The 25,253-nt window shown below is 36.9% G+C and overlaps 4 protein-coding genes across 5 annotated transcripts; 1 reads left to right on the forward strand and 3 right to left on the reverse strand.

The window, feature by feature from the left end:
- Positions 1 to 1,840: 1,840 nt before the first annotated feature.
- Positions 1,841 to 4,134, reverse strand: LOC100253862 (purine-uracil permease NCS1). The gene has a single exon (XM_002264904.4). It carries the CDS (start codon positions 3,830 to 3,832, stop codon positions 2,141 to 2,143), a length of 1,692 nt encoding a protein of 563 aa, XP_002264940.2. The 5' UTR covers positions 3,833 to 4,134; the 3' UTR covers positions 1,841 to 2,140.
- Positions 4,135 to 5,600: 1,466 nt separating this feature from the next.
- On the forward strand, positions 5,601 to 6,682 carry LOC104880142 (RING-H2 finger protein ATL52). The gene has a single exon (XM_010655701.3). It carries the CDS (start codon positions 5,704 to 5,706, stop codon positions 6,511 to 6,513), a length of 810 nt encoding a protein of 269 aa, XP_010654003.1. The 5' UTR covers positions 5,601 to 5,703; the 3' UTR covers positions 6,514 to 6,682.
- Positions 6,683 to 9,468: 2,786 nt separating this feature from the next.
- LOC100250246 (protein RGF1 INDUCIBLE TRANSCRIPTION FACTOR 1) lies at positions 9,469 to 13,777 on the reverse strand. Of its 2 annotated transcripts, XM_059739210.1 has the most exons (4): positions 11,117 to 13,777; positions 10,754 to 10,945; positions 10,391 to 10,606; positions 9,469 to 9,954 (listed from the first exon to the last, which is right to left on the reverse strand). In XM_059739210.1, exons 1-4 carry the CDS (start codon positions 11,117 to 11,119, stop codon positions 9,730 to 9,732), a joined length of 636 nt encoding a protein of 211 aa, XP_059595193.1. In that variant the 5' UTR covers positions 11,120 to 13,777; the 3' UTR covers positions 9,469 to 9,729. The 2 variants fall into 2 exon arrangements, with proteins under 2 accessions (XP_059595193.1, XP_059595194.1); XM_059739211.1 differs by having other exon boundaries at positions 10,754 to 13,777.
- A 3,893-nt stretch (positions 13,778 to 17,670) lies between these two features.
- Positions 17,671 to 24,207, reverse strand: LOC100267430 (UDP-glycosyltransferase 73D1-like). Its single transcript, XM_002265221.4, has 3 exons — positions 23,745 to 24,207; positions 20,687 to 20,814; positions 17,671 to 19,704 (listed from the first exon to the last, which is right to left on the reverse strand). The coding sequence occupies exon 3, from the start codon at positions 19,539 to 19,541 to the stop codon at positions 18,063 to 18,065; it is 1,479 nt and encodes a 492-aa protein (XP_002265257.1). The 5' UTR covers positions 19,542 to 19,704; positions 20,687 to 20,814; positions 23,745 to 24,207; the 3' UTR covers positions 17,671 to 18,062.
- Between the last annotated feature and the right edge of the window lie 1,046 nt (positions 24,208 to 25,253).

Genomic DNA, 25,253 nt, shown 5'->3' on the forward strand with positions numbered 1-25,253 from the left:
TAAAGGAGCTCTTCATTTTTAAATTAAAAAGACCAGGTAGATACTGAAGAGCTTTGTTTGCAGTTGGGCCATTTGCTGTTGGATTTATTGGGGTAGGGCCAAGTGATCCTATGGGCCTTGAGTCTTTACATGTTCCCTAACTAATCTTTGAACCCTAGTGCTCTTTCTTCTTAGGTCACTGTGCCCTTAAAATAATGATGTGAAGGAGGAGTGACCTATGACCATCACCTCCAAGTCAATCTACCCTTTCGACAAAAGTAGTGGCTGGAGTTGGTGCCATGCTGGCCCAGAGTCCAAACAGGATGGTGCTCCCGTGTTGAGTTTTTTTGTCTTTTGTTACTCATTCGTTGCATGGTCTTGATCCACCTCAGCCATTCAATATTCTATGCCCTCCGCATATATCATATTATTTTATGTCCTTTCCAGCCTCTTTTCTTCTCTATTTTAAATTCTTTTGGATGCTTACCACTTTACCCTCCATGCATGACATCTCATAATTGATATTGTGTATGATCTATTGAATACCGATTGGATGGGATGTTGTATCTATTTGAGAACAATAGATTATGGACAATGCCCTCCCTTGCTGTAAAGATCCTCTCCTAATTTTGCATCTTGAGTTTGGTGCTGGTCCTTGGCTTTTGCGAGAAACTTATAGATTGTAATTCCTTTTTACTCATATCTGATTATTTAATTTATATCTATTCATTTCCATTCTAGACCTCTGCTTCCGGCAGTTTTGCATACCCAAACAAATCGTTTCGGAAAGTTGAAGGTTAACATGGGCTATGGGCCAGTTTGGGCTTTCCAGCTCCAATTAGGTAGAGACCCACAAACAATTGTTAAGTTTTAACTGTTGAAGAAAATACACTGAACGTATACTTGTAATTCCATTTTTTTTAATAGACTAAAATTGGGTTGGATTAATATTCATATAAATTGAACTTAAATATTTTTACAAAATAAAAATATAATAATAATTTTTTTTAAAAGGATAAATTTTTTACCTGATCAAATTAGTTAAGACCTGTTTGACAATTGTTTTTTAAAATGATTTTTTATTTTTTAGAATAAAAAAACAAGAAAACACTTTTAATAACTAAAAAGGGTTTTCTATTTTTTATTTTTTAAAAATATTTTTAGATGTTTTCACTTTTTTTTAAGATTATTTTAAAAAATAATTATATAAATATAAAGAATGATTAAAAATAAATCATTGGATATAAAAAAATTAAAACATATTTAAAAATATTAGAAACAAGTTAAAAAGTAAAAAAAATTATGTTCTCAAATAGACTTTTATTTTACAAAATATTAGAGAACCATTGTCAAAAACTATTTAAAACAACTTTCCAAATATCCTTATTTTAAAAACCAATAATAAAAATATCAATTTGTTCTCTACCTTGAAAATAGATTTAAAAAATAAGTTTAGCCCTTATGTTCTTTTTTTTTCTTTCTTAATTAAAAATAAAGCAGTCCGATGTAATGAATCAAACAGGGCATGCACATAGGGTGAGGGGCGGCAGAGCTCTCCTTTAAAACATACCATATTTAATCAAACAACTCCTACAGGCTACCAGCTCGAAAAGGGGGCTAACAAGTGAGAAAGCAAAACACTGCAATAAGAAATAATTGTGAGACATGAAGATTGGTTTAGATCCTGTAACGTTTAAGAAAGAGTTGAGATGAATTTAAAAATTGGCCTCAATTTGGGGTTGATAATGGGAGAGATTCACTTACCATTATTTTCTTTATATAATTTACAAGCACTTAGTCATATGCAGCTGAGAGCACATGCCATGTTCTGCAAATGCCAAAATAAGATAATGCACCCAAATAAGAAGAAAGAAAAAAGACCTGTATTGTATTTTTATTCACATTACAGAGATCATTGAACGTTGGCATTTCTTGCACTCCACTTCTATTTCAGCATTCCAACAAAAAAGATGGGGAGCAATAGAGAAGATCTCCATGGTGACTGACAATTCAGGCATACAGAAATATTCAATGCCAGTAACTGTTGAGACTTGGGAAACGAAATTAAACTAAAATATGTAATCACAAAGCTTCTTATTTTGTATGCAAATTTGTTTGTGTGTTCCAGAGGTATAAGAGAAGATGGAAAAGGGATAAACCATTAGTTTGCAGCAGGCAAAAGGGGGTCTAAAGGGTGGGAATTTCTGTCTTTCCCTTTCAAACATGAAAGAATCCAGTAAAGGATCCCTGCAGAGAAGAAGCTGAAGAACCAAGCGTTGTTGTAGATGGCAACAAATGTATCAGGAACTGAAGTCAGAATTCCAAGCTTTTGCAATAAACCAGGAACCACTGGCAAGATCCCAATAACCAAAGCTGTCATTGCTGCCAAATTGTAACCTCCTGAATAATAGTAAGCTCCATGGGGGCTCAAAGAGTATAGGTCATTGATACTTAGATTCATGCGGTGGATCAAGTAGTAATCTGCAAGAATTATGCTTCCAATTGGACCCAGCAATGCAGAGTAGCCTACAAGCCAGGTGTAAACAAAGCTCTCACTGGAATGAAGAAGCCTCCAAGGCTGAAAAGCAATTCCAAGCAATGCTGTGAGCAGAGCTCCTCTTCTAAATGTGAATTTTGAGGGGCTGAGATTGACAAGAGCATTTGCTGGGGCCACAACGTTTGCAGCAATATTTGTTGTAATGGTGGCAAGACTAATGCCAATGATGGCGAGGATCATTGTTGTGAATCCTCCAATTTGCCCAAGAAGTTGAATTGGATTGGATATTAAACGGCCAAAAATCACGGTCGTAGAGGAGGTCACTGCCAGGCCAACAAATGTGAATGCGCCCATGAAGATTGGAAGGCCAACCTGACCGATAATTTGGTCAGTCTGGGTCTTTGCATATCGAGTGAAGTCTGGAATGTTAAGTGCAACGGTAGCCCAAAAGCTTATATTTGCTGTGAGTGAGGGAAAGAAGAGTGACCAAAATTGTGAAGAGGATAGCCTTGAAGACAAGGAGAGCATGGGGGTGAATCCACCAGCATTAACATAAGACCAAAGGAGGAGGCAGGAGGTGAGAATGATGAGAATTGGAGCCGAGTACTTCTCCAATTCACGGATTCCATCCATTCCCCTCCAGACAATGGCCAACTGGGCCAGCCAAAAGACAATGAAACATGAGAATTCAAGAGGGGATGTGCCCAGCCAGGGTAGGAACTGGGACAAAGAGGACTGTTTGATAGTTTTTGGGAGTAGGAGGAAAATTGCCTCACCTCCAATCCATGTCTCAATCCCATACCAACCACAACCCACCAATGCTCTAAGCAGTGTAGGGAGATGGGCACCGCGAATCCCGAAAGCCGATCGGGCAAGGACTGGGAAGGAGATGCCGTAGCGGGTGCCTGGATGGCCTGTGAGAACCAATGGGACTAATAGGATGATGTTGGCAGCAACAACCGTGGCAATTCCTTGCCACCAAGCCATCCCAAGTTCAACAAGGCTGCCAGCAAGGTAGTAGGATGGAACACCCACGACAAGACCCACCCACAGGCTAGCCATTTCCCACCCGGAAAATGTCCTTTGGTGGGGTGCCGTGGGCTTGAGATCATCGTTGGTGAGGGTGGGATGAGGTTCAAAATCATTGAATTTGGAAGTGGGTGTGGGTGAGGGTGTGGCTTGGCTTGATGCCATGGTTGAAAAAGAGAGCCATCTTCTGGAGACAGACAGTTTCGTAGGTATGGAAGTTGGAAATGGACGAGTGGTGAGGAAGCGTGTAGTTGTGGGAGAAATTGCAGTGGTCGAGGATGAGTGGGGATTGGGAGGGAGATGGAGGCTGAGATACTTGGACACCATCTTGATTCACTTTTCAGAATTGTGGCGTGGAATCAATGGTGTCTTGTTTGGGGATAGACGCTGAATGGCAGATACCAATCGTTCTAGTCGCTTTCATTTCCTGTTTTTTTCCTTGAAAATATTGTGATTCCAATGAGGTGAGCCATACGGAGATTTTTTTCTGCCTAGGATCTTGAGCTTCAAGACAACTGATCACGCGCTTTGTTAACAGGTGACTTTGTGTCATCACCTTGATCGATGAAGCAGTTCAGTACACGCGCTTCTAAAACTAGGCAGCGTATGAATAAGGGGGTTGAAAGTTCAATGATCCCGTTTTTAATAAGTGTATCGATGATTCAGTTGCCTATTTGAAAAGATCTGAATGATTTTAATATTTAAAGAGACAGTAGGGCATGGGATTTGCTTAAAGTCTTCCGGATTCTCTTTCCGGTGGCCCAACAGAATTGAAAACCATCCAACTAAAATCTCTAAACCAGAACCCACACTTGATTTGTTTTTCTAAATTCAGCTTAAAAAGAGGGCTATGATTCTTTAGCTGCGTCCCTCCGTAGGATTACTGCTCGACTGGTGGAAAACTGATTTCCCAACCAATGATAACCCTGTCCCATTGTCAATGTTCCCCTTGTTGGGCCAGAAACTTATCCAGCCCATATACTTCTGCACTCACAAGAGACTTCATAACTGACCAGTCCAAATTGGGCTCGATTTTGAAGAGGGGATCCACGCTAAGTATGGTATTTACTATTTAGCAAGTAGCACAATATATGATAATATCGCATTAACTATGTGGGCCTGGCACAGCCCACTTTATGGCTTCAATTTCAGTCCGAGCAGTAGCTATACTGCTCGATTCACTAGGCTCAGTTGGGACATCCTTGGGCTAGAGTCTTAAACTATAGATTGAGGCCTGACCAGACCATAAACCCAGACATGCCAGACGTTAAAAAAGTAGTTGGCATCCACCGTCCAGAAGCCCAGAAAGCGCCAGAGATGAGTGAGATGACAGAGGATCGATAGCACCGAGTCAAGTTGTCGCTGTTACAGATAATCCCTATAAACCTAACCCACCTGACCGTTTACATTCTGTTTGCCCAAACTTGGCTTGTAGCCTTAAAATATGGGGTGGTAGCCTAGAAATCTCCTCATCTATTCTTGTCACTCGTACGTGTCTAAACCTCCACCGCACATGTGGAGTCTTCTCACCTTCCGCCCTCACAATTCCCAAACAGAAGTCTCAATTTTAAGTTGAATCACAAATGGGGTTGTCTTCACTATTCCTTGCATGGCAGCCCCTTTATTTGGTGTATTATCATCTATTTGCCAAGTCGGTAAACTTTAAAGAAAATATAGCATGCACATTGAAACAGAATTGTCATCCTCACGCTCCTCCATCACTCAATTAACAGACATGGTTAAATTAGTTATCAAATTTGTATTGATGAATCAAACATTTTAAGATGGCCATGACAATCCAAAACAATTTTCACCTCATAGATCCTAAAAACCGAACAATTCATCATTGTGAAATGGGGTTGCAACATCAAAGACCCACGCTATTGGGCCAGGCTCGAAAACAATGGGTCCTAAAACTCGCCGAATATATATCTATTGAGAGCCTTGGGTGAAAAGATTCTTAACTGCAAAGGTTAAACCCCAAATGATAAAAACTTTGGGTTTGAACACAGCCACGGTGAGTACCATGCGCTTGAGGGAAATAAAAATCCAAACAGAATCCATTATTTTTGTCCTTTATTCACAACCGAAAGAATTTAATATTCTTATGTACTTTCCAAAAATCCACCTCCACGTTTCCAAATATAAACCAGAGATTACAAACAGCTCCGACTCCAAATTCCCATGGATGATGAGCCATGGAGAACATAGGGACACCTCCCCCACCCCATGCATCTATCTTCACTCCCTTACTCATTTCCATGGTTGGTATATTGGGTACATCTCTAGTAATAGTAGTATACCATCTCGTAATCGTGAAATATTGCCTGAGGCGCCAAGCAGATCCTAGGCCATTGTTATCAGCCCCACGTTCCCGATTGTCTACCGGAGTGGATGCAAAGATCCTAGAAACAATCCCGATTCTTTCTTACTCAAAGAAAAAAGGCTTGCTGTTCCATGCGGATCAAAGTGAATGCGCTGTATGCTTAGCAGAGTTGGAGGATGATGACATGGTCCGCTTGTTGCCTAGTTGCCACCACGCTTTTCATATCACTTGCATTGATGAGTGGTTCGTTGGACATACCAACTGCCCACTGTGCCGCTCACCAGTGACCGCGGTTCTATCCTTGTCTAATGCTATTGAAGAAGGAAATGGGTTTAATCGGCCTACAGCTCAATTTCAACATCAAAGAAGTAATGGTTCTGATCTGGGTCTGCAGCTTCGCCATTGTGAATCATGTGTATTGCATATGGATGGGAAGCCGAGGCCTGTGATGGCGGGTTTGAAGAGATCTTTGTCCATGGGTCAATCCTATGTTATTATTGACATACAAAGAGAAAGTGAAAGAGCTTCATCTTCTTCGTCAAAAGCGATACTTGGGCGGAGTAGATCGTATAAGGCGAGGTCTATGAGACAACTGGATCGAGCGTCCTCAACGCTGAGAAGGTCCTACTCCCGACTGCGCATGGGTTTGAGTGGCAGGGCTAATCAAATTCTTCCATACTGATCAGACGGTGCTTCTCATGGATCTTTTATGCTGGCTGTGCTCAATAAGTTGATGATCACTTGTTTAATTATTAAAAAAAAAAAAAATGTGGATTGTATAAATTTTGTATTTATTAATTGTAACCATAATTTTTATTATCAATATATTTCTTCTTCTTCTTTTTTCTTTTTTTTCTTCTCTGACATCTCTGTCTCCGTAAATATCTCAACAAGGTGTGGAAAAGCGTGTTCCGTGCCACTGTTGCCGCAGATAGTGTGCAGATCCTGGTGTCTCGTCGGCTTGTATTATGCCATTGAGAGCTCTCTTGACTTTTTCCGAAAAGACAGCAACCTCCCTGAAATTTATGCGACTATGCCAACAAGTCAACAACATCCCCACTGAGTGCCAAGGAGGACGCATTGCAATGGAGCCTTTTTGGCTATGGATACGCTAGGCTGTGGGCTGGCATGCAAATGATGAAGGTAAAATTAAAGGACAGAAACGAAAAACTAATGGAGGGTTTTGTGTTACCCATTTTCAATAGTTGGAGGTTTGACTTCAATTCTGTGTCTTAAGCCCCAGAGCATCGTCTGAAACATACATGCATGGGAGATATTGGTGCGTTTAGATGAAGCAGGTGGCAAGCCCAACTTCTAATTCCTTCTTGCCATAAAATCCAAAGCGCTTTGAAAAGTGAGGAACCAAAAAAAAAAAAAAAATTAGGGTGCAATAATTGAAAATTTTATCCCCTATTTAGACCTAATACCTCACACTGGGGCAGTCCAAAAATTGCCTTGAGCACCGTAAAAAAACCCAAATAAAGGTTTTTTTTTCTTTTAAAAAAAGGGGGGATTTTATCGGCTGATCTCTTTTTTGGAAAAAAAAAAAAAAAAAACCATGTTTCTGTTCCATTCCCATAGTGGAGTCTGATAAGGTCACCAAATTTTGTCTTCTTACATAGAGAGTTGAGACAGGAAGTCATGAAAACAAAGAAATATTTGATGCCCATTAGCTAGAAGAATAATAATATTGGTCTCCCTCTGGTTTCAGGGCTCTGGCCTTGTGGGTCTCGTATCCATCGCTCTGCTCCTCCAACCAGGTCATCACTAGGAAAAAAGACCACAGTGTTTTGCCCACTTGGCCTCCAACAATCAATCCAAACTTTTACAGTCAGCCTCACGTGCACCCAGAGAAGTGCTTCAGTGTCGGAATGAGCAGCCATGTGGAACCGTTCTCTCCGCAATTCAGGGACGCTTTATTCGGAGCAAGCCGAGTTCAAGTTTTTTGTGCCAAAATCGTATAGGCCTTAAGACTCTTTTACACTGAAAGTGACCAAAATTTGTGTCTCCAATCAATTGGATATGCTCTTACTCTAATGTTTTCAGTGCTTCTTAAATTATCATAATCAAAATTGGAAGAGGGTTGAGATTTTTCAGTCAGCCCAAGGAGTCATAATTTTTAAAATATTTTATATTACATTATATTAAATATAAGGCAAAAAATAATTTCTTTATTAGATGATTGGCATATTATTACAGGAAAAGTTTGCCTATTCAAAAAAGGCTAACATTTGTACCTTCAATCCACAATAATTGGAAATCATAACACTGGTTACTGAGTGTAAGTTTGCCCATGGTTTAGAAGACAAAGAGCCTGACATTTAAAGCCAATTCCACTCAGTCTAATATATATACACACTTTATAATATTCAACAACCAGAGCTTCTGATCTGAAGGTCAACCTCGGCATAAATGGGGATGTTTTCTATCTCATCATTCAATCCAAAACCTATCTTCTTATCACATTAACTAATGTGAGCGGCAATTAATCACTTTCTCTTTTTTTCAATAAACAGATCACAGGACAATCTTATGGTTGGGATATAATTCATGATTTGACTTTGCAACAGAAGGAATGGTACCACTTAAGTCAGCAAAATCAACCTTATTCATGTGCTTCATTTATTTCTCTTGCAAACCAATTTGTTTATAGGCATCTAAAAGACTAAAATAATAATGGGAATATTATTGACTTCAATTTGAATCCATGGAATTTCTTTGGAGAACCCACCCTCGAAGTCTTGTTGGGGCCAGGCTAAAGTTGCGCAACATTGTACATGTGCCGATGATGCCAATGGTGTCGTGAGATCCATAAGAGCGGAGCAACCAAGGAAGAGTTGAAGAAATGGCCACTTGTGCAGACAAAGTGTTTTAAATTTCGACCTTTTCACCTTTTGTCTTTTATTTAAGAATCAGCCAGGTTCTTATGAATTCAATTATCGAATCAACAATTATTTGAAATATTTCCTAATTTCAACACACAAGTAAATCATAATATGAATAAGATTCATGAAATGGACGGAAAATTTGGAGAGCTTGTGCCTTGTATCAGTAAGTCTAGTGGCCTACTTGGCCTGGATGGAGTACCGGTTGAAATATCATTATCCAAGCTCGTGGTGTGCTGCGGGTCTTTCAACCTCACTCATTTAGATCTTATTCTTCTTTCACTTTTATGTCAAGGCTCCTTTTACTGACCCTCCTATTAAACTAATGTGTTTACTTGGACTAGACTGAAAAGGTCAGTAGATAAAATTTTTCTTTCTTCTCTGCGAGCCCTGACCCTCAAAAATTAGGATTTTGTACTGTTGTGCCGACATTGTTTCAGTGTGTAGGAGTTCTCAAGGTTAACGTTGGGACTTGGTTTCTATCCTCGAAATTTCACCCATGTAACAAGACAAATAAAATATTATTAGTGTGACCTTATATTAGAAATGGCAGCACCGAGAAATAGAGCCAACCTCTCTCACAGAGTTATAATGGTAAAAAAATTGAAGATCCCAATTCATGGAGCTTTCCAATTCAGTAACAATGATAGAAAGTTGATTAGGCCCATTACATGGAAAAAAACAAAGAAAAGCTGTTGTTTCTTTATGTAAACGGCCCATGTGGATGGTGGGGCCATGAAAACTAATAAACGGAGTCCACAATGAGCTGCTTTAATTTCTTAATCAAATGTACACCTTGCAAGTATCAATAACAATTGTGCATTATTGCATCTCCGCAAGAGAGAATTTGTTGTTTGGGCCCCAAACCAAAAAGGGAAGCACACTTACCCTTTTGTATTTGGTCACCCCCACCCAAAGGGTACCCTACCCCACATTAGGACAAGGAAACCCCTCCCAAAGAGTACTTTGTGAAAGAAAAAGATGAGTCGGGTATATTAGTTTTTTAAGGGCAATTAGGAGGCAAAGGGTGCCCTATGGGGAATGCCTTTTCTTCTCCTTGCACTTGAAGGAGGTGGAGGAGGCGTGGGCGGGTAAATGTCTTGTTGTAAGCCTTCACGCAATTCATCTTCATCCCTTGACGATTCTCTCCTTGATATCCCTTCTCCTCTTTCCATGGCCATCTCATTCTTCGCCTCTAAGCTAAAGCTTGCATCCCCATTTCTCTTTATTCCTACAAGCTAAGTTTTTCAATCAAAAACAAAATTATAATCCATCCAACCAACCAACCCACATTGTATCAATAATTCATCGAATCTTCTTTCTTCTAAACTCTCTTTGATACAAAATTTTCCTACCAAGAAATACATAGGTAGATAGGTAATAGCTATGGCATTGATAATGATGAGCATATGCATGATAGTGATGGATGTGTATTATTATGTATGGAGATGTGGGTCATGATGTATGCATGATGAGCATAACATGTGTTGGATGATAATGGTGGTCATTGTCGGGTTTGCAATGATGGGTGATGGTGGTGGTGGTGGGTTATGAATGTGGGTCATGATGTGTATGGATGGGCATATGATGATCAGCCATGAATATTGATGATGATGATGATAATAATAATAATGAGATGAATATTACAAGTGAAGAGATAAACGAAATGCTAACCTTACATCCCAATGAACAGAAACGGAATGGGTCCAAGAGGCTTCTTCCACAGGTTTCACATATATGAGAAACTCCTTTCCCAGTCTTTGGCTGAGGCCTCTCATTCAGAAACAGAACTCTCGCACTGTTTATCACATACGTCTGAACTCCACTTATGTCCAATACCTTCTGAATTTCTGCTACTCTCACTACATCATGGTACGAAGATCGCCTTATCTGATGCAATTTCACATTACAAAGCATATATACTGTTATTCACTTATTTATTTCCTCAAAAAAAGTAAAAAACAATCAACCACTCTCCCAAAAGTCATACAACAAGAATCCAATGAAGGGGATCGAGAAAACCGAACCGGCACTTGCCTGAATGACTTGATGATCCTTGTGTCTAGATGAGCGGCAATAAAAGCAAAAGGAGTCGCCACTGCAATCCAAGCAATACATGTTGCATTCGCTCCTGGCCGCATCTCCATGGGTGCGGCAGATGGAGAAGAAGGGTGTGGTGAGCAATGGTTCCAGCCACGGTGGAACCGGCATTGCCTCTTGTTTTGAACCCTTAAATGGAATTCAGGGAGAGAGTCAGGCACTGTTTGGTATCTGAGAAAGGTTTAAGGGGAATGCAATTTAAGAAAAATGCAACGGAATGAGTTGCTTTCTTGCAAGCATATTTGTTTTTCTATAGAGGGAAAGAGAAGTGAATTTGGACAGACAAATGTTCTACATTACCATAAAGATTGCTGCTGAATATGAAGAAATGGGTACTGAAAATAATGTGATTGTTTCCGGGAATTCCGTTAGATTCTTCTGCTGCTGCTGATGATGGAGAATTTGCCGAGAACAACGAGAGAACCAGAGAGGCTTAGACGACTTGCGACTTAGAAATTCAACAACCTAGACTAAAGGACAAGTCTCATAAACAAATCAGCTAATACTCTCCCCCCACCTACGGCTTCGATCAAGCGTGGTGGCTCAAGTTCTTTCTCCACCCTTGGATTTAGGTGGGTTTGGCGCTTACGCCACTTTGGATCTTCTTTGCGTCTCTACGTAGGCACAGGGTCGGCCACCAGGCTACGTATGGGCGCAAAAAAGCTGTTCATAAAAACGACACCTCCCCATCTTCTGCCACGTGTCCATAGTCTCTTACGTGGCCTTAGTTAGGTGGTCTGTTCACAGAGGGGCCCGATAATGACGTGTGACGTGGAAGTAGAAAAGCCAATGACGGGCGCTCCACGGCGCAATTTGCCATCGTGTGCTCGCCCGCATCTGAGTCCCGCCCAACACATTTAAAATTATATTGCTTTCCATTTTGGACATGTTGCCATCCATTTTTCAATTACAAAGCGTTTCAATTCAAATTGAAAGGTCCTTGTGGCCTTATTATATTATTAATGAATTTTTTCTATCTTCTGAAAATTCTATTTCTTAAAATAGGTTAATAAAAGAGAAAATTCATAATAAATACACGACCATTCTCCTCACTAGAAACAAATTTTAGTGGTCGAGATTTTCTTAAGACAGCATCTTTTTATTTGTGTTAGCCTGCTAGGCGGTGTGCCATGTGGGAGAGGTACAACAATTTTAAGGAGATAATCATGTGCATTAATTAACAGAAATCAGATATTAAAATGTACATTAATAGAATTCTGCCGGCGGCACAGTGTTAGGTGGGTTACAGACTTACAGCACTGCAAAGGACTGCTCATGTGGAATGGAAGATTTCAAGATGACAAATCAAATGAAGATTCTAAAAAATATGCATGACCATTACTATCATCAATCAGAATTCATGGGCATATTGTTTTCAATTTGTACGGTTAAAAAAGTTTGATGCTGATAAGACTTGCTCACTCACATGCCTCTCCTTTCCTCTTCTACAAGGCCTCTGCGGTGGGGTGGGAGTGTTAACCACTTGAAATCCACGCCTTATTCAGTAGATTCCAAGAGAATAATTTTCAATGTCAAACATATCACATCTTGCTGCAACATCTAATGTCAACAGAAAAACATAAACCTAGTGAACATCAAATACCTTGGTGTCAATCCAAAAAACGGCATCCAAGCCATGTGTTTATTACTCATACATCCCATCAAGTTAGTTATTAGTGAACTCTTGGGTTCTGTTCATATATTCCTATGTATAAGGGGGTTAAATTTATTGGAGTATTGTTTCTAAAGAAAGGCCTACTTTTTAAACAACTTGTAGAGCATCACTTTGGAGAGAGATGAGGAAGAAATGAGCTAAATCAAGGGTTTGTTTGTGGCGCTCCACAAAAAGCATTTCTTTTCCGTGATGGAAGGAAAAGGAGAAGGAAAGTTTGGCATGGGGATTGATGTGAATGGAGCGGTAGCTTTTTATGCCGTGATAAAAAGAAGGAGATTTTAGAATAACATTTTGAAGACTTGTTAATAAGGGATGCTTTGCTTCATGTGCTTAATTCGAGGGTTTTGGATGCAATGTGTACGCTATCATAACATTTTAGACTTTATTTTTTAATTTAAAAGGAACTGTAGATTAAATGGGAGTATCCCACTTCCGAACTATGTACATCAAGGTTTTTGAGATGGGGGATCCTCGATGGGTTGCAGTGGTTTCCACAGAGTAGGTGGGGATGAAAGAGGTTTGAGGGACTTTTATGTATGAAACAATAAGAGCAAGGCTGGCAACACCCGCCTTTCATTAGCTGTAAATCCCCTAAAAAATGCGTTAGCTTTAGGGGATATAATCATAAAGTTCATGTTGGCTAATGATATAATCTCAAAAGCATATAATTCACATGGGTTGCCATATGGCACTTTTTGAAGTACCAGCTCAACAGCTTTTGATTATAAAATATGAAGAGGCAGAAACACAGATAGCTGACCTGGGAACCACCATTCATGCATACAGGCTTTGATTTGCTGATGTTGACACCAGAATTGCCACTACCATGCTTAGTCACTTGGTAATAAGCGTCCTGTTGACTTGATCAGAATGTTAATATTCTCGGATTAGGCAGGCTTTTTGGAGGATGAGAAATAATTGGGGATGCCATGATAGACCTAGCCCTTGGGCTCATGTTGTGCGCTCGACTCCCTGAGACCCCACCCAGAAGAAGGGGCGTGGAATGATCCTAGTAACTGAAGTGAAAGCAGAAGGCCAGCAGAAAGCCAGAGATGCCCTTTTGAGAAGATGTTGAGTTGAGAGGGCGGGTAGTGATGTTGTTTTATTTATGACCCAGGAGAGGGGAATTGTCCTAATCACACCTCCAAAGGTCATCGTGCTAACCACCACAGCTTGTGTGAGATAAGAGTGAAAATAAAAAATAAAAAATGGGGGGCATTTGTCGTAAAGGACCGTATTTCTTCCATAAAAGCAGGCTTTTAACTTACTGCTCTTGTTCGTTTGCATTCTCCCCTTTGTGTATCTTGTAAAAGACATGCGGAGGTGGAGCTATTGGCCTGTGGATAAGTAAACTGGCTTTCTGAACACACAGGAAAAGCTAGCTCAAGATTAGGAGGGGGGTTGGACCACCATCTGGTCCAAGTCCAACAACTTTATACATTCACCAGCCAATTTATTAATGGGCCTCGAAGCTAGATGCCTATTTAAATTTGTGGCACAATGCATTCCAATTATTGGTACTTTATTCGGAATTTGTGCTCTATTTTTATACTTGTTTTATATGTTGAAGCGGAAAACAAATAGAGTCAGCCACGGAAATGGAAATGGGCAACTGCGCTGAAATCAGGCATCCATTTCCCCCATCTCCTCGGCTTTGTTAGTGTCTGTAAGATTACTTTATCTACGCAATAGAACAACAGGAGATCGGAAATAGAAATCCTATTTCTCATTTATGATTTCCACAATTGCCAACTTGATTTATTTCTATTTTAGAAACGTAAAGTCATCATTCTTTTCCTCAATCTTGATGCCAAAGTAATTTTTTATTTAATTTCAAATTTTAAAAATGTTAGAATTTTTTAATTATCTTTTATCCGACAATTACTTGTACTTCTCATACTACTAAAGTTTCACGCTTTCCAATTATAGCGTGATTTATATGATATCTAATAATTCTATTAAAAAATAATCAAATGGTGAGGTAAATCTATCATTATATTTATACTATACATGCACATTTGTACTATATTATAATTACTACAAATTTATCATATTATTATTTTGATACTCATTGGTGTATGGTGTATGGTGTATGGTGTATGGTGCATCAAGATTACAAATCAAGAAAATGAGATTGATGAATCATTTGCAACTTATAATTTAAGAGTTTATTTGGTTGTTATTTTCAAGAATTATTTTTTGTATTTGAAAACAAAAAACATTAAAAACATGTTTGGGGAAGGGGGTGTTGTTTGTGTTTTGTGTTTCTCGTGTTCTCAAAAGGTCACTATTTTAAAACAATAAAAAAAATATTTTTATTGTTTTTTCACAAAAACTTTACAATACATTCATGTTATATTTGATTTTTAGAAAATTTGAAATAAAATGTGAAAGAAGGAAATAAGGAAAAGAAAAAGTAGAGAAAATAAAATAAAATTAAATTTTAACAATTATATATATATATATATATATATATATATATATATATATATATATATATTGTAATTAGTTTTAATTATATTTAATTTTCTTTCATATGTTTCATTGGATGGCTAAATATAAGAAATTAATTCTTAACATGTTTTTCTTTTCTTAATACTTTTTAAGAACTAAACATAACCTAATGGATAATATTTCGATAATGAAAAATGAAACAAACATATACACGACTTATTTTAAATCACTAAGAAATTTCAATAAAAAAAATTTTAAATTTAAAAATAGGAACTCAAATTTACCTGATAAGTATATAAAATTTGAATTATTTTTAGAGAGTTCCTATTTTATAATTGTTTTTATATGAGTGTGTGGAGATATAATTTTTTTCAAATAATTTATTTAAAAATATTGAAAATATCAAAATATTATTTTTGAACAGTGTGATTTTTGGGTTCTCGGCTGGGTGTTGATGTTGGGTTTCACATACCACTAAATGGGCTGACTAGGCCCAACTTAATATCTTTTTATTACATTTTGTTGGGCCTACAGCCCAGTGCTAAATATTATATAAAATAAGTAGATTGTTAATACAAGCACTAACAAAATGATTTAATTTATAGCATTAAGAAAATATTTTATGCATAACAAGCGTCTAACGTTTAAAAGGTTTTTATTTATTTATTTTTATTTTTTTAAGAAATATACCATTTAAATTTGTTTTATCCTTTAAAAGGGCATTTTGGTCATATAAAAAATGGAACTGGTATAGTACAAATAAATATTATACAGTATTATTAGACATACAAATTATATTATAGAACAAATATACGAAATTATTTTATATACACATAAAAATCAAATATTATATTAAATGATGTCATGTAGCAAAATTATCTTAAATTATGAGTGTATATATATATATATGCATGCATATATGATTAAGAATTCATATATATATATATATATAAACATAGATTGCTCATATTGTGCATCTGGGTCCAATCACCCCATATGGCTACATCAGGGTATGCATTTGGGTATTGTCCTCTTCTACTCTATTATTACACCTAAAAAATGTCTAATTGTCACATAGCTAGACTGCGTTCGGATGATGAAGAGAAAGCACACCACTTTAATGCCCTACTTGCAAACTAGAAAAGCCAAAAGTTTCTAACAACCATTAGAGAATTGTTTGTGATCATGTGGAATAATAGAGTCGATGCACGCATGGTCAAGGACGTATCCCATCAACGACAAACATTCCTAATCAGTCAGTCGCTTAACACAAGCCTTAGCAATAAATGTCAAGCTAACTGTGGCATCCAAGGCGCCGCCCGTGTGATAGTAGAGCTATTTGCCCAATTGCCAAAAGGTTCCTTTCATGGGGAGGGAATTGACTCTTATTGTAGCGATGGAAGTTACAATGAAAATATCTTAATGCAAAAACACTAAGGTAAAACCACTCATCCACAAAGATGCATGAGGTATTAATGTGGTTTAGCTAACTACACCTATATCCACGTATGAGAGAAATCATTCCACTATACATATATAGAGAATATTATAAATGATGCAAACTAGATACAACTATTTGGCCATGAAACATCTCATTTCAACTTTTCATTTTTATACCTTGAATCAGGAGTTCTCTCGCTCAATTGGGTGTCGCTTACTCTTCCTTATATTTTTATCTATAACATATAATTTTCACAAACTCATATCCATTTTATAACCTTTTACCCTCATGATGTAAACTATTTATAAAATTATTTTTAATAATTCTCATTATTCTATAAGAAAATCTAATTTTACAGTGACATATGAATATATAATATATTTTAAATGGTATTCCTTAAATGAATTTATACTAATTACAAATTTAAAACACTTTCTAACAATCCTTCAATCAAATTCCATTAATTTCATCTTTCTTTTTCTTGGTAAAGAAAACTTACCTAAACCAAATCTTTACACCACATCATAACTTTCTTGTGTGTCATGCTCTCTTCTTATTCCATGGTTCCTTTGTGCACCAAGGTCCTATCATATACCATGATCCCCTTGTATGCTACAATTTAAATTATTAAGGCGCTTTATAATTTTTACCTTTCAAGATGTAATAAATCTATAAGAGAAATTATAGTTATTATGGACAATGAAAACATGCTTCTTGTATCATATTTTGATCATAGAACAATTAACTCTACTTTTAACTAATATTCCTTTTGTAATCTTCTTTTGTATTATGTTCTTTTTAACTCTTTTAAAAATCTTTAACCATGGCTCTGAAACTAGTTTGTTGTGCTAACAGAAGCTTCAATGCAAATATTTTAATGTAAAAACATAAAGATAAAATTATCCATACACAAACGTCCACGGAATTTTACCATAATGTAATTAATCATTCTTACATATCCATATATGAAAGACAATTCCACTACTACAGAGAAGATTGCAAAGGATAGAAACTCAATACAATTGATAAGTCTTGAAATATCTCATATTTCCCCATTCCACCCTTCATCTCCCACTTTAGGCCGTAGATCTATCCATTCTTCTTAACCTTTTGTTTGGCCTCGTCTTGCCCCTCTTGAATAGGGTAATCAGAGTTCCAGTTACGCAAGTGTCCAGCAGCTGAAGCAGGCGATTGGAGAACAGGTCAGTCACCACTTCAAGGAGGAAGTATTGTTGGATCTGATCATTCGACGACCTAACTTTAGGGTTCTAGCACCAACATGTAGGTAAATCATGCACCAAAAGTACAATTACATTCTTTTTTTTTGTCCTCTAAAAGAGTTTACATCACTTTCAGTTACAAGTTTGTTGAAGCTTTGGCAGCTGGGGTGTGGGATCATGGCTTTATACTTATGCCCGGTGTGAGCTGCGTGATTTATTAGTCACTTCAAAAAACATTATAAAACACACACAAAAAAAAAAAAAAAGGAGTAGGAATTTCTTTCTTCTCTTTCATACGCGCCTTCACCTTTCTGGTAAATCTGACTTCCACTCCTCGTGTTCTCTTCCACATCGTCTGAAGTTGAACCCATTGATACCATAGGGCTTTGCACTTGCAATTTTATTTGAAAGGGAAGTGGCTTTCATGCAAGTTAGAGAGCTTCTCCTGCAAGGGTTTTAGCTGTTCTCCTGAGTGGATTGTAGCTTCGTGATATCCTGGATCAAAATTGACATGTTAACGTGAGAAGATCCTCCGTCTTCCATGGCTCTTCTTGCTGACGTTGAAAGTTCTCTTGCCCTCTTTTTCCGCATTTCACCTTCTTCTCCTCCATCCATCAATGTCTCTACAGCCTTCTCCACTTCACATTTCTTCACCAAAACCCCAACTCTCTCTTCATCTCCCCATCTAACGGGGACCTCAACGCCCAAGCTAACTCCAATCCTCAAAACTTCGATAATAAGTTTCTCGTTCAAGAACTGCTCAGCAAATAACGGCCACGTTATCATTGGCACCCCAGAGCACACCCCTTCTACTGTCGAGTTCCAACCACAATGGGTTAAGAACCCTCCAATGGCTGGATGGGACAGAATCAAAACTTGAGGGGCCCAACCCTTGATCACAAGTCCTCTCCCTTTGATTCTATCTTCAAACCTCTCTTCCACTAGCCAATCCTCTAGCTCTGAAAATCTTTCTCCTGTCTTGATTACCCAAATAAACGGCTGTTTTGATGCTTCTAAACCCAGACCAAGTTCTATCAACTGCGCTGGAACCAAACGACATTGGCTACCAAGGCAGGCATAAACAACTGACCCTGGTTTCATTGAATCTAGCCATCCCAAGCACTGCTTCTCATCTATTGAAGCTTTGTTTCCTCTCTCAAACTTGTCCAAATTATGCTTGTTACTTAGAGAAACCGGTCCTATGCTCCAAACCTTTTTCTTTATAGCCTTTTCATACTCCTCCACGCAGCCGTGCTCCAGCTCGTTGAAAGTATTCACCACCACTCCATATGCTGTTGATTCAGCTTCCCGCATCTGGTTCCGAATATCGTCCAGGTCTGGCAAGGTAACAAAAGCTCCTGGCAGCTGGGCTTTTTTTATCTCAATCTTCTGAGGCATCCCGGGCACCACAAATGGCTGGGAATCCGAAAGCACAGAACGGTGGGCATTGTGAAGCCAAATATTATGGGAGCTTAAAAGCGAGAAGCAGCACATCCCATGGAAAACAAGCCTCGGTATCCCAAACTTTCGAGCTGTGCCAGATGTCCAAGAAAGGCATTTATCCGAAATTATGCAGCTGGGAGGGGGCTTCTGTTGTTGCAAGTAGTGTTCCAATGGTTGCTGTAGCTTATCCATAGCACTATAGAATTTCCTGATAAGGTCCCTTGAAGGTACGATGTCAAGATTCTCACACTCCGGGGGGAGTCCAACCTCTCGGCACGGAAATGGGATTGGAACTAGCCGAATGGGAAGCCCGGCATCAGCGGCTCGGTGGATGGTGTTCTCGAATCTGGAGGCATTAAAAGGGGTGGTGATCAAGCTTACCACAACATCCCGCTCAGCCAATAGCCTTGCCATGTCTATCATGGGGATCATGTGGCCTTGTGCCAGTAACGGGACCAAAACGAAGTGAAGCTGGTTGGATGTTGATGCCATTGCAGTCCGTAAAACTAGTTCGCCACAATGGAATATGCACTTTGTGTTTAGAATTTGAAGGTGGATGCAGCAATGCTTTGCTTTTGCTTTCAATTTCTCCGCGTTAGCTTGACCTTTGACAGAGTCTCCTTTGTTTCTAGATCAACGACTTGACTCAAATTTGCTGTGCGATTGACAAGTCAATAGATATGCGTATTAGACTATAGAGGGGGATGAATTTATAAATTATCTGTCTATTTACTGCTATCATCACAACATACTCAAGATAAAGCATGATTGATTATTACATAATCAGAAGAGAGCACAAAATTGGTCTCTGCTGGAACTTTCACTGCAAATGCAATGCGGCTTTTGTTAATGTTGAAGGTTGTTGTAAATTAGGAGTGATTGTTATTGCCTACTGACTTAGAAAGTCTTCTGGGCAGGTAATGCTAGTCTGCATGGAAATGAGGCATTTGGAAGAGGTCAGAATTCATTGTTGGATTAGTACATACACGTAGGGTGAATCATCCACTTGCCGGTGTGGGACGGTTGACCCCCCTGCCCACTTAGCCACTGACGTTTCCGTGCGAAACGGTGGATGGACTTGAACCGAGTGCATATGTTGATCAATTATTTGAACTTTGAAGTCTCAAGTCTCATTGGACGATTGCGTGCAAAACGGTGGATGGGCCTCCCCACCGCATTCTGAGGTAGACTTCGGCTTCCATGACTTGACTTCAATTTTTTTGGCTTGGTTGACTTAGTCAACACGCTTAGTGTTTTTTTTGGACTCCGCCTTCTTTTTGTTCATTTGTTTTCTTTCGGTCTAAATTATTTTTTAGATGGACGTATGAAATTTGAATTTTATAAAATCGAATTCCTATCTTATGATATTTTCTTTTAATTTTTTTATTTTTTACAAATAAACATACTTTTACCTGTACTTACTTCATCACCATATCTAGTCGATAAAGTTTTTAAATATCATTCCTGTAAAATAACTTTCACCAAATAGTTGTCACAACTTTTTATATGAATTTGATAATTTTGACTCAGTTGCTACCTATCAATGTAATATTTGTATGAAGTATGTTTCACGCAAGTTTGATTTGTATAAAGAAAACACCAGTAGATGATTAAGAATATTATAGTAATTCCCTTACCTTTAACGTGATTCATTCTGATCTTGTACCTCCAGGAATTTGTTGGTTGATACGTCCATGAAGCACGAGCAGGGTGAGTAGGTAATTTAGGACGCCATCAACAAATCCAATACCACCTCCAATCAGATCTGTCCCACATGATACATACTTTAGTGGTTGGACCCAACTTTCAAATTTAAGAAATATGGTTAAATGACCTGGTCTAGTGGCATTATACACATTGTCACTCAACCATGTTTTTTGGTCTCAGGTTACATAGGGACAGATAATAATAGTTTTTTTCAATTCTTTTACCAATTCTACTTCAACGACAAATTTTCTAGACACTTATCTAATCTTGGAACTTAACCTTTGGATGGATATTGAATGAGTATCAATTTCATGTCAAGAAGAAAGTTCAACTAAGAATAATAAGAATAGGAAAGATCGATATCTTGAAAAATAGTCTAAAGTTGAATCATTAGTATTTTTATGAGGAATTTTTTTTTTTTAAATGAACAATTAGAAGGAAGCAAACACACAATTTTCATATTTCTTAAAAAAAAAAAATAACTTTCAAGAATATCTTAAAAATGTTATGGATTTAGAAATAATTTTTAAAATATTTTTTAAAATTATTTTACAAATAAATTTTTGGACTCTATCTAATCTGTCTAATTACACTACTTGGAATTTAAGATATAGAATAAGTATATATCTTATGTCATCGAATAAAGTTTAATCAAGAATGATAAGAATAACATGTCTAATCACACTACTTAGAATTTAACCTTTAAATAGATATAAAATGAGTATACATCTCATGTCATCGAAGAAAGTTCAATTAAGAATGATAAGAATAACATGTCATCGAAGAAAGTTCAATCAAGAATGGTAAGAATAAGAAAGATTAATAACTCGAAAAGTAATTTAAAGTTGAGCTAATACCATTTTTACTGGCATTTAAAAGGAAAACAAACAATTAAAAGAACTTTAAAATAATTTTAAATTATCATATTTTGATAAATATTAAAAAACAATTAGTTTATCAAAATCTCCTTTGTTGCGTTGAACTTGGTTTAAAGCGGAGTCTTAGGACCGAAAACATATTTGATTTCAATTTGGTTTCATAGCATGTGGCTAGGAGGAAAATTTTCTTGATAGATTAAAAAAATGAGGACAAATTGAACATGAATGACAGGAAATAGGTTAGCATGTGTCGTGAATCTCCTGATTAACTTGTAAAAGGTTGCGTTATATTTGGTGAATGCGTGAGTCCATGTCCAAGAAGAATTGCATCAAGATGGAAGAAATGGAGCGCTACTGGCCGGTAACCCCTTCTAGAAACCCAAAAATGTGAGGCTAGGATTCCTGATTCCACTCAAAGACAACACAAAAGGCCACGCCACCACCAACTCTCCAGCAATGAATTGGTAAAGGCACCAAAATCCTATTTCTATTTGTCATTTTCATGGCCTGCTATGCCTTCAATCTCATTAGTCATGACCACCAAAGCATAGGCCCACGGTGCCCAACACCAATCAGTATATTTTTAATTGAGTAGTCACTATCAAGCTTACAAGCGCATATAAAAGCATTAGGTTTTTTCTAGGGTGGAACAATCAATTATACTCTAGCATTCACAAAAAGAAAATTCCTAGAAAGAAACTTAGGTTTAACTCAACATAATTTTTGGTTAAAAAAAAAAAAAAAACCATATTTTGGTTTCAAAATCCTAAAATTTGCTAAATAAAAATAAATAAATTTAAAATTATGATAAATTATGTAATTTTGATATTCCATCATCATAAATTAATTGTTAATGCAACTAATAATACCTATAAATTTTTTAAAAGAATTAATTATTTATTAATTGGAACTTAAAACACCCATCCGAATTAAATTTGGATCGAAAATTCAATAAGCATCAACTTGAATCAAACAAATCGACAAACCCACCCAAATTGAAGCCTACACATTTTTCTCATCAAAGGTTCTAAAGTTGAGTCAATATTAGAGCGATTCCTATTTCATCCTCTCCTACCTATTATAGGATTTTTTTTTTTTTTTGGATTTTCCTAAGTCACCCTTATATTAGCAATATAAGGTATAAGAAAACCTTTGACACACCATAGATCCAAAATTCTACATTAGATTTGGAAGTTGAGTCTTATATCAAAAATAAAATTCTTCTTATGATTGATCGTTAAATCAGCTCTCACTAGTTGGGAGTATCTAATTGTTAGAAGTATTGAAATTACCAATATATGTTATTTATGCGATTATACTATTAAAATTATTGATTATATTTTTAGAAAACGCTCTTATATTAGAGGAATTTGCAATCACATCAAGTTCAATTGCCTCACACCTTTACATATGAAGATGAATTCTTATTTTGACTTCAAATAGCATACAAAAATTTTAAAATTAATTAAAAAAAATTAACAGTCTTGTTACAATAAAAAAAAGAAGTTGATATTATCATGAGAAATATATAAATTCAAAGAATTTAGATACTATCTTGTGATAACAATCTCAACCCCTTTCCTTCAAAAGGGAGAGCATAAAATATGCCAGGTTGTTGAAAAATTAATTCGATAAATCGTTGTAATCAATGAAAGAGTCAAACTAAATTTTGATCAATCAAGTATAGAGAATAAAAGTACTTCAAGATAAAATGATTAGAGACTAATAAAATTATAAAAATGTTTGTAATTAGGTATTTAGATAAAACATACATAACTATTGTATAGTGCATGATTTTAAAAGATGACATACCAGTTCTTAAGAACAACGAGTTCCTTAACCCTATAGATTGAAAATGTATTAAAAATAATGATAGATTGTTATAATAAAAAGAACAATATTCCTAATTCTATTAAGTTATTAGTATAAAATATTTGAAAATTAACTCAGAATTTAAATACTTACATTGTACGCTATATTCGTGTAGAATCAAATATAACAACATATTTGCAAATTTGTAAATATTTTATACTATACTATCTTTCTACAAATTTAAATTAAAAAAAAAAAAATTGTGGCAGAAAAGGACGAGCAAGGCACAGTTACATACCCAGTGGGAAGTTGTGATTATTTATTGTTTTCCTCTTGTTGCCTGAACTTCCCATTCACGGCGGCCTTGTTTTTACTCGCTGCAAAATTGTGATCCTTTTTCATTGAACCATGATCGACGCATCTCCAGTCTCCATCACCTTTGTTGCGAATCAATGACCAACTGCGGAACTGCCATTAATACTCCCACTTGGAGCCCATATTTGAAGATCAACGAGAAGAGAATCCCTTTCCACTCCTGTTTCTCAGCTGGTGAGGGGCATGGGGTGGAAGGGAGAGAGATCATAGGGGTAGGGTGTTTGGGAAGAGCGACGTTTGGTTAGGGATTGAATGCTTCAGCCCTGTTCTATTAAAATTCATAGGTGTGGCCATTCTATCTAGGGGCGGCAGCGTGGCTCACGATCCGACCGACCTTCTCCACTTAACGCGTATAAAATTTTGAAATGAGCCGGACTGGGTGACCACCGTCCCGATCCCACCTGAAAGATACATTTTTTTTTCGCAGATATATATATTCTTTTATTTATATTTTCTTAATACCTAAGCAAACTTCAAATCTAACTCCTCTTCTTGTCTTATCTGTACATACTTTTTGTGAACTCATTTTATTAGAGACGGAGTAATAAGAAACGTATTTGAACAAAAAGTAGTTTCATTGTCATTTTTAATTCTACGATGAAGCCAAAGTCACCTAGTTGTCTTATACTTTGTATGCAAATGTAACGCCCTCGTATTCTATTTTGATGCGTTCAATTTATTATTGGGACCCCGAATATTCTCTACGCAACTTTCAAAATAATTTGTATCCTTATGAATCAATGTATTATTTTATAAAGTGTATTCTAAGAAGATGTTTGATTTGCACAAGAAAAATATCAATCAAGACAAAAAAAAAGTATAAAATTGCAATAAAGAAGGCATAACTATTCACGTACTGGTTAATTTGTTCATTCGGCATGAATAGGCAATTAGGGATGTTACCAAAAAATCAAATTCTGAACTCCAGGGAAACCCAATTAAGTAACAACTAATTTGGGGAGATTGGACCATCCTACTAGACTTCAGGATTAGGAATTCTGGTTCAATCAGCATCATGCCTAATCACACAATATATTGTTACCAGATCAAGTTTCTAGGTGAAGTATATATAGATAGAAAATAAATATAAATATAAATATATATATATATATATATTTTTTTTAACGTTATTACTTGAAACTTGACGTTGAATACTTAATGTAGCAGCATGTCATTTCACCGACCATCATATTGCACAGTAATAGTAGTTGAGGTTAGGGATGGGGACGAGTTTCTCCAGGTATCGGTCCCACCTTACCTTTAATGAGGACTTGGGAGTACAGGTTGACCTATAACCCCACCTCGCCACGTTCCACCCCCACCTTATCATGATTATATATAATTTTAAATAAAAAATTATTTTAATTATTTTTTTTATTTTTTTAATATAAATAAAATATTATTTTTTATAAAAATAAATTATAAATATTTA

This window comes from Vitis vinifera, chromosome 8, assembly GCF_030704535.1.
Source record: "Vitis vinifera cultivar Pinot Noir 40024 chromosome 8, ASM3070453v1".
NCBI lineage: Eukaryota > Viridiplantae > Streptophyta > Magnoliopsida > Vitales > Vitaceae > Vitis > Vitis vinifera.